General features: G+C 66.4%; 4 protein-coding genes across 7 annotated transcripts in view; 3 read left to right on the top strand and 1 right to left on the bottom strand.

Moving 5' to 3' along the window:
- SIK3 (SIK family kinase 3) overlaps nucleotides 1–4,925 on the top strand; it is a 91,264-nt gene extending 86,339 nt beyond the window's left edge. For all 4 annotated transcript variants that reach the window (XM_050910812.1, XM_050910816.1, XM_050910813.1 and 1 more), the window contains 4 exons: nucleotides 2,339–2,502; nucleotides 3,251–3,383; nucleotides 3,773–3,941; nucleotides 4,322–4,925. In XM_050910812.1, coding sequence (XP_050766769.1) covers nucleotides 2,339–2,502; nucleotides 3,251–3,383; nucleotides 3,773–3,930 — 455 coding nt within the window. In that variant the 3' untranslated portion in view covers nucleotides 3,931–3,941; nucleotides 4,322–4,925. The remainder of the gene's footprint in view (nucleotides 1–2,338; nucleotides 2,503–3,250; nucleotides 3,384–3,772; nucleotides 3,942–4,321) is intronic.
- A 2,213-nt stretch (nucleotides 4,926–7,138) lies between these two features.
- On the top strand, nucleotides 7,139–8,755 carry APOA1 (apolipoprotein A1). The gene is made up of 4 exons (XM_050910822.1): nucleotides 7,139–7,157; nucleotides 7,360–7,415; nucleotides 7,695–7,848; nucleotides 7,938–8,755. The coding sequence occupies exons 2-4, from the start codon at nucleotides 7,373–7,375 to the stop codon at nucleotides 8,533–8,535; spliced, it is 795 nt and encodes a 264-aa protein (XP_050766779.1). The 5' UTR covers nucleotides 7,139–7,157; nucleotides 7,360–7,372; the 3' UTR covers nucleotides 8,536–8,755.
- A 593-nt stretch (nucleotides 8,756–9,348) lies between these two features.
- Nucleotides 9,349–9,855, bottom strand: APOC3 (apolipoprotein C3). Its single transcript, XM_050910826.1, is given in 4 exon segments — nucleotides 9,349–9,445; nucleotides 9,550–9,661; nucleotides 9,664–9,675; nucleotides 9,798–9,855. Coding segments are annotated over 4 exon segments (279 nt in total).
- Nucleotides 9,856–11,271: 1,416 nt separating this feature from the next.
- APOA4 (apolipoprotein A4) lies at nucleotides 11,272–12,630 on the top strand. Its single transcript, XM_050910819.1, has 3 exons — nucleotides 11,272–11,320; nucleotides 11,451–11,577; nucleotides 11,703–12,630. Exons 1-3 carry the CDS (start codon nucleotides 11,272–11,274, stop codon nucleotides 12,628–12,630), a joined length of 1,104 nt encoding a protein of 367 aa, XP_050766776.1.
- The last annotated feature ends 1,062 nt before the right edge of the window (nucleotides 12,631–13,692 follow it).

Raw genomic sequence — 13,692 nt, 5'->3', positions numbered from 1 at the left:
TACCTACAGTTAAACCCTACAAAACCTCAGCGTACGTGCTGCTGGCGCTTCCCTCGCTCGCATATAGCGCAGCTCCAGCGTTCCTGAGCGCGCTGCGCACGGGCACCGAGGGGCGACTGGGGAGGCTTGCCCCGGCCACGCGTGGCTCCTCTCCCCGAGCGATGGTGCTGACGGCCGAGCTTTCTCAGCCGCGTCCCTGGGTTTTCCCGTTCTTTTCCCGATGCTGTGTTACGAGGCCGCAGCCCCTCTTGAGAGGGGGGGATATCTTCTCTTCTGCCCCAGCTCACCAAGCGTGTTTTCCCTAGAGCGGAGTGTAACTTTGCAGTGGCTTGGGAGCATTTGTGCCTTCCGAAGGAGCGTGTTGACCCTGATCAAAAAGCCCTGGCTTGTCTGTTGAGCATCTGCCGGAGATGGCAGCCAGAGACCGTGAAAGTGTCGACCAAATCTGCCTTTAGGATGTGACTAAACCGCCTTCGAACGGCTCTGCTCCAGTTTTGCTCCAACCTAGCTGTCACAGGGCTGGGAATGCTGCCCATGGGAAACCTGCCTCGCCTCGGCACCGAAGGAGCTGAGCTGGCGGCGGTGGCCCTGCCCGCACTGCCAGTGTCACATGCCGCACCGACACAAAGGCCGCCTGGCGCGGGAGCCCCGGCCCCTATGGACGTGGGGATGAAAGGCTCTCCTGCCGCGGGTTCGGGCTGCCGGAGCGGGGTTGGGGCGAGGCAAGGAGCATCAGCTCAGGCTGTCCTGTCCCTCGGCCTGAGCCGCATCCCCAGAGGCGCTGCGCTGGCCACGGGGAGCGTGCGGTTGTCTTTTTGGGTCCGGGCTATTCCAGGCTGAGGGGACTCGTCCCGCTGTGCCTCGTCGCCCGCAGCGCGGGGGCTGGTGCCAGGGCTCGCTGCTGGGCCTGGCTGCGGGAGCACTTCTGCACTGGGGCTGTTTGTGGAGCTGGAGAAGCAGGCCGCCGGCCCGAACGACCGTTCCCACAGTTGGAGCGGCGTTCCGAGCAGCGTGTGGGTGGCACTGCTCCGCCAACATCTGTTACCTCATGTTTTCCTTCTCGCTTTTCCGGGAAAGCTGACTGTTAACCGCACGTAACCCCACGGTTGTGCAAAGGAAGGGGGAGGCCGGCTGCACCTCCGACTGCCCCGGGACGGGGTTCTTGCAGGACTGCCCTGTCTCTGAGGGAGGAAGGGGCATCGGGAGCAGGGTGCTAGCCGTGCTCGCGTGCCCGGGAGCGGCGTGGAGAGCTCAGGCGGCAGACTGCGTCTGGGACGGGGATCGTTTGGATCCTGGTAGCTTTACGGACAGATCTCTCTGGGTAACTTACGGACAGATCTCTCTGGGTAACTTACGGACAGCATCTTTCTGGCATCTCGCAGTTGCAAGGCCAGCCAGGAGGTGCGGTGTCCCGGCACAGCAGGAGATTGCTTCCCGCTGGCCGAAGCCCCGCGAAAGCCGATGGCTCTGGCCGGGGGATCTACCTGCAGCCGTGTCATTTCAGGGCAGCTCCCTTGTGCTGCGTGGCCACGTCCGCGTGTTTGTGCTCCGCAGGACTGCTCGCTGAGAGCGAGCTGTTTACGTGCATCAGACCTGATGATAGGCTTCTCCATACCTCAGGACTTTATTCAAAACATCGTGTGCTTGATGACGAGAGGTTTCGCTTGATAGGAATGTAGCCTTTACCCTCGGTCATAAGAGCTTGCGGTGCAGATGGACTTTGCCAAGCAGAACACTCCTGTACTCCTACAGCCAGATTGTAGGAGGGTAGGGAGAAGTCATCTGATAAAAGCGAACATCCTGGCCAGCTCTTCCAGCAAGATTATGTTGCTTACAATTGCCAAGGGGCCCCGCTAGAACATCTCGTGTTGGAGGCCGGGGAGATGCTTCTCCCTCCGCTCTTGTGTAATGGTGTGGGCAGCGCAGGCAGGAGGGTGGAGGGCGAGCTGGGGCTCGAGGGGAAGGCGGCAGTGCCGGCAGGCAGGCAGAAAGGGTCTGGTTCCTGTGCTGTGGCGCTCCTGCCCCTGTCCCTCCAGTTTTAGGCTGCTTTTGTAGACCTGATCAGAGGCAGCTAGCATTGAGATCCTTTGGGATCTCGATGCTGGAGGGAGAAGCGTGCCCGGGTGCCATCTGGGGGGGCCCCGGTGCTGCATCACTTCAGCAAGAGCAGCCGGGGGTCCCTTTCCCCCCGGCCGGCAGCACGCTGGGCCGCCGGCGACGAGCGTGTGTTCGTGCCGTCGGATCTCAGACCCGCGGCTTTGCGGTGGGGCGCGTTGCTGAGAGCTTGCAGGTTCCTCGTACTAATCTGTCGTTTTTCTGTCTTGTCTGATTTTTCAAGAGTCCATCGTAGGGAACTGTATGGACAGGAGCTCCCCCGGCCAAGCGATGCAGGTGCCTGACCACAACGGACTGGGCTACCCCGCGCGACCGGCCTCCAGTGAGCACCCACGGCCCAGGACCCTGCAGAGACATCACACCATTCAGAACAGTGATGATGCCTACGTAGGTTTGAAGAAGGCCGTGCCCGGCAGGGCTTAAGGCGGTGCAGAGCTTCCTTGACGTGTGTGGGTTACGTACGAGGTGCCATGCGGGAGAGGCAGCGCCCCGCTCTGCGGGGCTGCTGGGAATGAAAAGCTGTGGGGACGCTTCAAGTTAGCACGTCCTGTTTGCTTCATACCGAAAACATTTTTTCGGAGAGACGAGTATGGAAGCGCTCCTCCTTCGCTCGCGGTTCGCCCCAGGGCTGGCTGCTGTAGCCGTGGCATCTCCTTCTTCTTCCTCCACGGTCCTTCTGATGAAAGAGTCTGGGCTGCCCCAGGCCTGGCTCTGGCCGCGGGAGGCTTTGCAGACACGCCGAGTTCTGCGGCGCTGCAGGACGAGCTGGCCATGGCAGCCCAGACCTTGACCGAGAGCGGAGAGCGACTGCTCCGCTTCCCCTGTGTTTCGGGCCGCTGGGAACTGTCCTGCCCAAATCTTGATGCGTTCTTTGCTACAGCTCCCTTCTGCTCTAAATGAGAAGGGCTCTTCCCTAGTTAGTTGAGTGTGGGTCTGGAAGGGACTTGGACCGGCCAGTCCGTTCTTGTGCTGCGGGGCCATCGGCTGCACCTAAGCTGTACTTGATGTACAGTTTTTACTGAGAAAGCCTCGCTGAAGGCTTGCAGAAGCTCCCCGGGCAGGCTCAGAGAGCTGGGGGAGCAGCAGCGTGCCTCGTCCCGAGCCCCCTTTGACTTGTGTCCTGCCGTCTCCGCAGGTGCAGTTAGATAACTTGCCTGGAATGAGTTTGATGGCAGGAAAAGCGCTAAGCTCCGCTCGGATGTCTGATGCCGTCCTCAGCCAGTCGTCGCTGATGGCCAGTCAGCAGCTACGCGACAGGGAGGGCGAGGGTAAGGACCCGGCCGAGCCGCAGGGACGCGGCACGGAGGGCGTGGGGTGCTGCTGAGGGTCTGGGCCGGGAACCGAGGGGACCGGCTCGCAGTCTGCGTAGCAAAGCCACCTCTCCTCCAAGGGAGCAGCGCCCGCAGGGAGCTGGGGGGGTGCGTGGGCTGCGGGGGAGCGCGTGCCGGTGGAGGGCAGCTCCTCGGGGGCTGCTGTCGGTCGGAGCTTGGGCTGGTGGGGAGCACGGTGATCTGGGCTTCCGGGAGAGACGCGGGGCAGCTCCGCCAGTGACGTGACCCTTCAGGCCACGGCAGCCCGCCGGCCTGATCCCCGCGCCGGAGCTGCGACTCCGCAGCGCTCCGCGTTCAAACTCGGATGTTGTTCTTGGACCTTACAGACTGCGGGGAGAGTTTGGAAGGTCAAGAGCACCCCAACCTAGGTGATGGCAACCAGCATCTAAACACCTCCTGTTACCCATCGACATGTATTACGGACGTCCTACTGAGCTACAAGCACCCGGAGGTGCCGTTTGGGATGGAGCAGGCAGGGGTGTAACCAGGAGGGAAGTGAGTATTCCAGCGTCCCTCTCTTTCCGACTGCACGCCTAGGCTTGCCTCGATGGCAGACCCAAAGGCCTGTCGGCCTGACTTTTTCGTGCGTGTCTCCTTCCTTGTCCCCCCCCCTTGCTCCGAGGCCATCAGCTCTGAGCTTCCGCGCTGGCGGCTGTCCGCTGTCCTCCCCGCTTCGTTCGGGGACAGCACCCTTCCTCCCGGGCCTTTGCTGCTCTTCCAGAGCCCCGTTGCATCGGCAGGGTCTCCCTCCTGGGGCGTAGCTTGCCGGTGCGGACTGGGAATGCGGTGGAGGGCTGTGGAAGCAGAATCGCCGTTCTCTGGTGTCTCCTAACATCTCTGCTTCTTCTCTCTCTCTCTCTCTGTCTCTCTTGCAGGTTTTATGTACAGCTTTGAAACGAAAAGGTCCATTTTAAACCAACAGTATCTAGCAGCATTGCGCCAAATTGCCGTAGTATTTCTGACTAACTGGAATACCATGGCCCCTTTCCTCATAATCAGTTCATCCAGTGTGTTGTTCCTTTGGTTTCTTTAATTTTTGCCATATTTGCCTGTAACTCCAGCTATCACGGAAATAACCAGAGAACCGGAGTCCGACACGTCGGCAGAGGATTCGCGGAGCCCGAGCACTGAGTCTGGTTTGGAGGGCTTTTTACGGAGCGGGGCCCGGCGGGCGGGGGGGGTTCCGATCCCCCGCAGGCCACGCTGTCCTTCCGCTTGTGAACCCTTTGCACCGGGGAGGGGGAGCCCAGCGTGACCCGAGCCCGGCAGCGCTGGCGGCGGGAGGGGAGCGGCGAGGCCGGTGGCGGCCCGGCCGCGGTCCTTCCCTTGCCCCGGCAGCGGATCGCGCGTCCCACCCCGGGGCTCCGGCCGGCCGGCCGGCGGGGAACACCCACCCCTGGTGCAATACGCTTCTTGTCTCATCTTTTGTCTGCTTGTGTTCCTTCTCTCCGTCTGTCGGTGTGCTGAAAGGACCCCCTCTTCCCCCCCCCCCCCACCTTTTCTTGGCAAATCCGCATACGACTGGGGGTTGTTTTTATTTTTTCTTTCTTTTTCCTGGCTTTATGTAGGGAAGACAGATTTTTTTTTTTTTCCCCCCCTTTGTTTTCTTAGCTTCTCCTCCTGATCACGTAGGAATTGTTTTTTGGTAAATGTTGTTTTATTATTATTGTTATTAATAAAAGGCAAAAGGAATTTCTGTTTGAGAGAAATTTTTAACTAGATTCTGTTCTATATGAATTGTGACTTGCACCTTTTGTTCAAAGTATTTTATTTCTTTTAATGACATTGTACTTGTGACTGGTTTTCTCTCTCGTGCCAGTGGCGACAGTGGTATTCTCCTTTATACAGTTCAGACGTGCATAGATCTCTTCTTTGTCCTTCTTTCCATCCTCTCCTTGACGGATAGAGCGTGCAGCCCCCCTGAGCCGGGGCTCGGGAGCACTCGGTGTCATCCTTGCCTTCGGGACTTTACAAGCTACAGCTCAAATTCTTCTTACTGACACTTTTCTGGAATACTTTTTAAAAAAGGAAAAAAAAAAAAAATCGACCCAGCCCTCCTGAATTTGCACAGAAGGAAGTGTGAAACCAGCACGGCAGAGGTGACTTTGCTATCCTTACCCACGCCTCTTCCCGGCCTCCCCCCCTTCCCCCCCTGCCCCGGGAAAAATCAGGCTAACCGAGAGCCCGAAACTCGGCCGTCCCGAAAACCGGAGAGGAGAGAAACTCTGCAGCCGCCGAGCGGCATCACCCGGCCCGGCGCTTCCCCCGGCGTCCCGGTGCCGGGCGGCTTCGCCGGGGCACCGCCGTCCGGGCGCGTTTCCTCGCCCGGCGACTGCGGGCACGGGACGGGGGGGACGACGCGCGGGGAGCCAGGCGGGGCTTGCCGGCTCGGGCGGGGAAGATAGTGGGAAGCACTGAAAGCCTTTTGCTCTGTACCTTTGGTTTGTTTTCCTTTTGTTTACATGACACTGTATTTCTGGGAGAGTCGACGGCCACCCTACAGCAAGCATCCGAAACAGCAGGGACTCGCTTAACCGTGCCATTTCGCAGTATCACACTTTTTTTTTTATCATTGCTTTGTATTGTAGTAATCAATACGCGCAGTATATGTTGAATGTATATTAATATACTTTGCTATTATTTCTGTTTTTTGGAAATGTCAGAAGTATTTTTTTTTTCTTCCTCATTTATGTTGGACTAAAACAAAGAAGTTTCAGTAAATCTTCAGTCCATTTTTTTTGTGGGTCACTTGCAACTAGTCAATTAGTTGGACAGTGGGATCATGACAAATAAAACCATGACTATGATCTTCCCTGGTCTCCCGTCTCCCTTGTTGCTCGGCGCCCGCGGCAGAGGCGGAACAGCCTCGCGCCTCAGCGGCCGGGGCCGAAAGCCGTCGTGGACCTCGACTTCACCCGGCTCCTCCTTACCTGCTGCGAGGCTGGGACCGCTGCCGCTTTCTTCCCTGCCTGCTCCCTTGCCTCTAAGAGCCCCTCTCGCCAGGCGGCTTCACCGGGGCTTGGTGGCAGCTCGGTTCCTGCGGCTCCCCGGGCTGGTGGCAGCGGGACGGGGCCAGCACCTTGGTTCAGCTGCGGAGCAGCTTCGGGCTGGGGGGGGGTGGGATTTAGGGTGGCTGTGCCGGGGTGCCGTGGCCAGGCTGGTGTCTGCTGCGGGCTGAGCCGTCGCTTTGCTGCCCAGCTCCCGGGACCTCTGCGTCGGGGACGCACCGGGAAAAGGGGGTGACGTGAGCAGCGTGGCTCTCACCAGGACGGGGCAGAGACCCACAGCGGTGGCGAGTGGAGGACGAGGGGGCTGGGTACGGCAGGCCCAATCCCCGCGGGTATAAACCCAGTGCCCGGGCTGCCGGCCAATCCCCGGGGGGCTGCCGAGAGGCCCCGGCGAGGCCGCAGCGGCGAGCAGGAATCTGGGTCACCGGGAGCGTAAACAGGCTCCTTGGCCGGCGAGCTGCGTCCCGCCGGGAGCTCCTGTTTGCTCGCCGCCCCTGCCAAGCCGGCGCTCCTCGGCGCTGGCCCACGCGCGCGATCCTTGAACTCTACGCGCCACATCGCCCGCGCCGGGGAGTGATTTCTTGGGCTGCAGCGCTGGCTTATCTCCGGCGGGAACTGCCCACTCCTGCATAAATAGCGGCGGTGGGGAAGCGGCCGGCTCAGACGGGACGACCGGCAGCACGGCAGCGGCAGGAGAGAGCTGGTAAGAGCCCGGGCTGCTCCAGGGGCTCCCGAGCCCCTGCCGGGGCCGGAGTCCGGCCGCTCCTGGGACGCGGCGGCACGGGCAAGGAGGCAGCCCACGGCGCCGGCGGGGACCCCTCGTGCTGGGGTGGGGGGCTCAGTTCCCGCTGGGGCTGGCTTTGCCCGGGGCTCCCCGCACCCCAACTCTCTTGCTCTGCCCCCAGGTTCGGCGCGAAGATGAGAGCCGTGGTGGTGGCCCTCGCCCTGCTCTGCCTGACGGGTAGGTCCAAACGGGGCTGGGGCTGGGGCGGCAGCGGCTGCAAATTCCCCCGCCGCGGGACGGAGCAGGACGGGGCAGCCGAGCCCGACGGGAGCGTCGCTGGAAGCGCCTGGCTTCCAAAGTGCTTCGCGAGTCGGGCTGCGGCCAAGCGGCTCCCTGGTTCCCTCCCGAGCCGGGCAGGTCCCCGGGGCAGCGACGGGCAGGGCGGCAGGGCTGGAGCCGTCCCCGCCGCGGTCCCGCCGGGCCGTCTGTCCTGAGCGCGCCGGGCTCTCCCCGCAGGCACCCAAGCCCGCTACTTCTGGCAGCACGATGAACCCCAGGCGCCCCTGGATCGCCTCAAGGACATGGTGGAAGTGTACCTGGAGACGGTGAAGGCCAGCGGCAAGGAAGCCATCGCCCAGTTCGAGTCCTCCGCCGTGGGCAAACAGCTGGAGTAAGTGTGTGTGTGTGGGGGGAGCACGGCGGGGGGCTGGCGGGGGTTCCCCGGGCGCCGCGCGTGACCTCCCCCTCCGCTCCCCGCAGCCTGAAGCTGGCCGACAACCTGGACACGCTGGGCGCAGCCGCCGCCAAGCTGCGGGAGGACATGGCCCCCTACTACAAGGAGGTGCGGGAGATGTGGCTGAAGGACACGGAGGCCCTGCGCCAGGAGCTGACCAAGGACCTGGAGGAGGTGAAGGAGAAGATCCGGCCTTTCCTGGACCAGTTCTCCACCAAGTGGACGGAGGAGCTGGAGCAGTACCGCCAGCGCCTGGCGCCCGTGGCCCAGGAGCTGAAGGAGCTCACCAAGCAGAAGGTGGAGATGATGCAGGAGAAGCTGACGCCGGTGGCCGAGGAGGCGCGGGACCGCCTGCGCGGGCACGTGGAGGAGCTGCGCAAGAACCTGGCGCCCTACAGCGACGAGCTGCGGCAGAAGCTGAGCCAGAAGCTGGAGGAGATCCGGGAGAAGGGCATCCCCCAGGCCGCCGAGTACCAGGCCAAGGTGGTGGAGCACCTCGGCAACCTGCGCGAGAAGGTGACGCCCCTGCTGCAGGACTTCAAGGAGCGCCTCACCCCCTACGCCGAGAGCCTCAAGACCCGCTTCATCACCCTCCTGGACGACCTCCAGAAGAGCGTGGCCTGAGCCGCCGGCCGGCACGGCCAGGGACTGACCCCGGCCCCGCTCCCGCAGCCGCCCCGGGGGGGCTCTGGGGACGGGCTGCGGGAGCCCCGGGCCAGGCCAGCCCCGGGGCGTCCTCCCTGGGGACCCCCCTCCTCCCCTCCCGCCGCCTCCCCTCCCCGAACCGGCGTCAGTCTCAGCTTTGCCTTCCTTTTGTCAAATAAACACGACTTAAGTTATTGGAGCTCGCTCAGTCTTTGCAGTGGATGCTGGAGGGGGCCAGCCTGCGCGCGGTGCTGGGGGCGAGGGGTGCTCCGGGCAGGGGCTGCCGGGGGGACCTGCTGGGAGTCGGGGGGGGACAGGGAGCTGGCAAGAGTGGGTGCCCTGGGCTCTCCCTGCCGCTGAGCCCAGCTCTGCCCTGGGTGCAGCCAGGCTCGGCCCCACGCTCGGCTCCCCCGGCACAAAGGGCTCTGCCAGGGCAGTGGAGCACGGCAGGGGCGGGTTTGGCAGAAGCCGGATCCCCCCCCAGGTTGCCGGAGCGGCACCCGGCTCCTGCCGCCCTGGGCACGTGCGCGTGGGGCGAGGACCACGTGCCACCGCCCCGCGGCGAGGGGTCCCGGTGCCCCGGCACGGCCGCGTGCAGCCCCGGCGCGGGCGTCTGTCCCAGCCCTTCCTCGCCCCGCGGTGCACGCTCCTCCTTGCCGCCCCCCCCCCCCAGTGACGCCGCCACAGCCCGTCTGCTTCAGCGCCGCTTTATTGCAAGAACCGCGACAGCGGGTGGGGAGCCGGGGGGGGGGACCCCAGCCCGGCCGGGTCCCCAGCCAACCCCCGGCGGGGTTACGCGGCCAGCGTCCGCTTCCAGAGCTCCGCCAGCTGCTCCTTCAGCCAGGCCAGCCGCTGCTTCACCAGGTTGGCGTTGTCTGCCAGCCATTGCCTGCAAAGGGAGGGGGCTCAGAGCGGGGCGCCGGCCGGGCTCCCCCGCCGGCAGCGGGGCGGTGGGGCTGGGGGCCCGGGCTGGTGATGGGGCGCGGGGACAACCTGGCCTGCTGAGCCGCCTCCGACTCCTGCACCGTGCTGAAGGCGGTCTTGGCCATGGCCGTGGCTTTCTGGGCGTATTCCTGCACCCTCCTCACCAGCGCCTCCGCCTCCCGGGCGCCTCGGCCCCTGCAAGCACGAGCCTCGTGGGAGCGGGGGGACGGGGCCACGGGGCTGTACCCCCCCTCTCCCCCCCGACCCGTGCGGGCACCCCAGCACCCTACTCCCCGTCCCCCTCACCCGCCCCTTACTTGCTCCCGCCGCCAGGACGGCCATGCAGGCGAGCGCGAGCAGGAGCGACACCTTCATGGCTGGGGAGAGAGCAGAGCACGTGGCGCGGGGCGGCAGGCGGCGCGGGGGGACCCGCGCGCCCGAAGGGGGTCCCGACCCCGACCCCGTCCCCTTCCCGGCGCGACCCTCGCCCCGGGGGGCTTCCCCGCTCACCTGCGCCGGGCTCTGCGACGCGGGGGCAGCCCCGGGGCTCCCGCTTTATACCCTCCCCACAGCCGCCGCCGGGGGTGTTCGTGCAAAGGTCAGGGGCGGTGGGGGCTGGCCGGGGAGGGGGCGCGTCCGCAGAGACCGTTCCCGCTGCCAGGTCTGCCGCAGAGGGGCCTGCCTCCCGGCCAGGAGTTGGGAAATCCCGCCGGGGACCAAGGCTGCCGGGAGCTGGCCCCGGGGCTCTGCGTGCCCGCGCGCATGCGTCCGCGTGCGGGTGCACGTGCGCGCGCGCCCGCGGGTGCACGCTGGCGTGTGGGTGCGCGGGTGCGCGCAGCCAGCCCGGTGCCCGCTGCGGGGCGCGCCGCCGTCGAGGGCAGCCCCGGGGGACAGGCCTGGGGCTGGCGTGGGCGCACGCGGCACAAGGGTGACATCCGGCGGCACCGGCCCCGGGGCGCGATGCCACCGGGCTGGTTCTGCCCCGTGGGCTGGGGTGCCTCGGCTGCGCCCTCCAGCCGTGGGGACGCCGCCAGGGCTCTTTGGACCTTGGCATCGCCGGCGCCTGGCTGATCCCTGCCCCTGCCAGCCGTGCCCTCCGCCCTGGCCGTGACGCATCACCGCCGGGTCTGCAGCCCGGAGCAGGTCCGCCGGGGCGTGGGTGGGCTGAGGCAGGGGCCGCATCCCCGGGGCGCGTGCCGAGAGCCCGATGCCCGTGGCCGGGGACACGCACGGGTCCCAGCTCCGGTCAAGGGCACACCGGCACCGCGTGGGCGCGACGTCCCGCAGCTGCGGGGTCCTGGCCGTTCCCTGCGGCAGGGCTGTCTCCGGGAGCCCGCGCTCGGTGGGAGCGATGCTATCCTGCACGTACACCCTCTCCTGTGCCCTCGCGCACCCGTCACAGCATCCCCCCCCCCGAGCCCGTGTCCCGGGGCGCCGCCGTCCCCTCTCTGCCCTGGTCCCTGGCACCCCGCCGGGAGCTGGCAGGGCCGCGGGTGATGTCAGGGCTGCGCGCACGTCAGGCGCTTCCACGTCGCGACCTTGCTAAAGTCCAAGCCCGGGGCCCTGTGTCACAGGCCTGCGTGGAAGGCGCCGAGGGCGCTCAGGCTGCATAAATAGCGGCCGGGTGCTCGCCGGCACGGCACGTACCCGGGAGCGCAGGTGAGCGGCTGCGTGGAGGGGTGGGGAGAGCCGGCGGCTGCGTCGCCTGCGGTGGGGGGGAGGCGGCAGGGGGCCGGGGGAGCTCCCTTCACCTCCGCTCTGTGCTCCCACAGGCATCCCCCAGCACTCAGGATGTCTCCGAAGGTGGCCACCCTTGTCCTGGTGCTCCTCGCATTCTCAGGTGAGGCGGCGTGCGGGTCCCCGGTGCCGGGAGCGTGGTCCTGGCCCGGGGCAGGGATGGGGACCCGATGTCCCTGGGGGGAGCCGCCGAGCGGGATCGTGCCAGCGCTGATCCCGGCATCCGCTTGCAGGGGCACGGGCTGACGTCAACCCGGACGAGGTGGCCAGCGTGCTCTGGAAGTACTTCACCGAGCTGGGCAGCAATGCCAAGGAGACGGTGGACCAGCTGCAGCAAGCCGAGCTCACCAAGCAGCTCAAGTGAGCAGAGCCGCGGGCTGCGGCGCCGGGGCAGGGAGGGGGGGACACGGTGGTGGCCGGGAGGTGCCGGGCAGGGGAGGGGGCTGCAGGCAGGCCGGGGCGCTGATGTCCCCCCCTCTCCCCAGCACCCTGCTGGAGAGCAACCTGCAGAGCGTCAGCTCGTACGCCGAGGACCTGCAGCGGCGGCTGGTGCCCTTCGCCACGGAGCTGCAGGCGCGGCTGGCGCAGGACTCGCAGCGGCTGAAGGAGCAGATCCGGCGGGAGCTGGCGGAGCTGCAGGCCAAGCTGGCGCCCTACGCCGACGAGGTGCACCAGCAGATCGGCACCAACATCCGCCAGCTGCAAGCCAAGATGAGCCCCTACGCCGAGGAGCTGCGCTCCCAGGTGGACCGCGGGGCCGGGGAGCTGCGGCGGGCGCTGGAGCCCTACGCCACCGAGCTGCGGGACCGGCTGCAGGACAACGCCGAGAGCATCCAGGCCTCCCTCAGCCCCTACGCCGACCGGCTGCAGGAGCAGATCGACGGCGGGGTGGAGAGCCTGAAGGAGCGGCTGGCTCCCCTGGCCGACGAGCTGAAGGCACAAGTGGGGCAGAGCGTGGAGGAGCTGCGGCGGGGGCTCAAGCCCTACGCCCAGGAGGTGCAGGACGGCCTCAACCGGCAGCTGGAGAGCCTGACGGCGCAGATGGAGCGGGCGGTGGAGGAGCTGCGCGCCCGCCTGGCCGCCAGCTCGGAGGAGCTGCGCGCCCAGCTCAGCCCGCTGGCCCAGGAGCTGCGGCAGGCGGCGGGCAGCGACGCCGAGAGCCTGCGGCAGCGGCTGGCCCCCCTGGCCCAGCAGCTTGACGAGCGCGTGGGGCAGACGCTGGAGGCTTTCCGGCAGCGGGCAGCCCCCTTCGGCGAGGCCTTCGGGCGGCAGCTGGTGGAGCGGCTGGAGGAGATGCGGGGGAAGCTGGGCTCGGGCACCGCCGGCGTGGAGGACCACTTGGAGCTGCTGGAGAAGGAGGTGCGGGAGAAGGTGGCCGCCTTCCTCAGCACCGCTCAGCCGGCGGCGAACTGAGATCCCCCTGCCTCCCTCTGTGCCACGAGCGTTCGCGGCCGCTGCCCGCAGCAGAAATAAACCACCGCCTTGTGATGCACGTGCTGGTCTGTGTCCCTCCTTCTCCGCAGCATCCCGCTGGCCTGCTGCTCCGAGGGGAAGAGCATCACCCCCCCAGATTTGGGTCCCCGGGCACCTGGGAGGGGGAACAGAAGTGGGGCCAGGCGGGTGGGGGTCTCCATCCCCAGCACAGGGCCCAGGACGTCACTGCACGGGGTGCCGCAGCGACTCGGCGGCACCCGGGCGGCTCCAGAGCCCCGGCATACGGCCGAGCATCCCCACTGCAGCGGGGCCAGCTGCCGCCCCGGGGGACGGGTCTCCGCAGGCTGCACAGGGTGGGCGGTGGACACCTCGTCCCCCACCCCGCAGCCCCGCGGGGGACCAGGGCTGGACAGGCAGGGAGCCGGCCCTCGTCTCCAGCTCCAGGAGAAGAAAAGGGGACTGGAGCTACGGCCACAGCAAGGGCCCCGAGCCGCTCGGCTGGTGGGTGCCCCGCGAGGACCGCTCCCACGGACGGAGGGGTTTCCCCCGTGGGCTGCAGTGGCAGGAGCCGCGGGACGGGAGCGCGGCCGGGGCTGCTCGGGGCGACCCCGCATGTCCGCGGGGGTGAGGGAGCGGGGCGGGCTTCGGTGCCGGAGGAGTTGTGGGCGACTGCTCAGAGTTTCACCCCTGCGGTGCGCCGGACTTCGCCCTCCGCCGCAGGGTGCCCCCACCCCGGCCCCGGCGGGGAGCTGTCGGTCCCAGGGGCTCCCTGGTTGCTGGGCTGCTTCAGTGCAAACATTGCAGCGCTCTCCTGATTTAAAAGCCTGGTGTCAGCAGCCGGCGCTCCTCAGGGGGATGAGAACCGAGCTGAAAACATCGCCACGTCGGGTTTTTTTTAACCCCGGGGGAAAAGGGAACACACCAAAACGCGGCAGGTTTGGCATCCCGGCGGGAAGCGGGGCCGTGCAGCTGGCGGTTCGCAAGCAGGCAGCCCCCCTGGAAGGCATGCTCTCTTGCCCCGGGGTCGCAGACACGGCCACC

Source organism: Gymnogyps californianus, chromosome 25 (assembly GCF_018139145.2).
Source record: "Gymnogyps californianus isolate 813 chromosome 25, ASM1813914v2, whole genome shotgun sequence".
Lineage (NCBI taxonomy): Eukaryota > Metazoa > Chordata > Aves > Accipitriformes > Cathartidae > Gymnogyps > Gymnogyps californianus.
Note: the sequence above shows the minus strand (reverse complement) of the source record. Positions and strands in the feature narration are given on the sequence as shown.

Bases quoted from the DNA above. Each gene is read 5' to 3' on its own strand.
- APOA4 (XM_050910819.1), top strand. From the start codon at position 11,272: ATGTCTCCGAAGGTGGCCACCCTTGTCCTGGTGCTCCTCGCATTCTCA. The intron at 11,321-11,450 runs GTGAGGCGGCGT...ATCCGCTTGCAG, and splicing joins GGTGCTCCTCGCATTCTCAG to GGGCACGGGCTGACGTCAAC. The intron at 11,578-11,702 runs GTGAGCAGAGCC...CCCTCTCCCCAG, and splicing joins GAGCTCACCAAGCAGCTCAA to CACCCTGCTGGAGAGCAACC.
- APOA1 (XM_050910822.1), top strand. From the start codon at position 7,373: ATGAGAGCCGTGGTGGTGGCCCTCGCCCTGCTCTGCCTGACGG. The intron at 7,416-7,694 runs GTAGGTCCAAAC...CTCTCCCCGCAG, and splicing joins CGCCCTGCTCTGCCTGACGG to GCACCCAAGCCCGCTACTTC. The intron at 7,849-7,937 runs GTAAGTGTGTGT...CGCTCCCCGCAG, and splicing joins GCCGTGGGCAAACAGCTGGA to CCTGAAGCTGGCCGACAACC.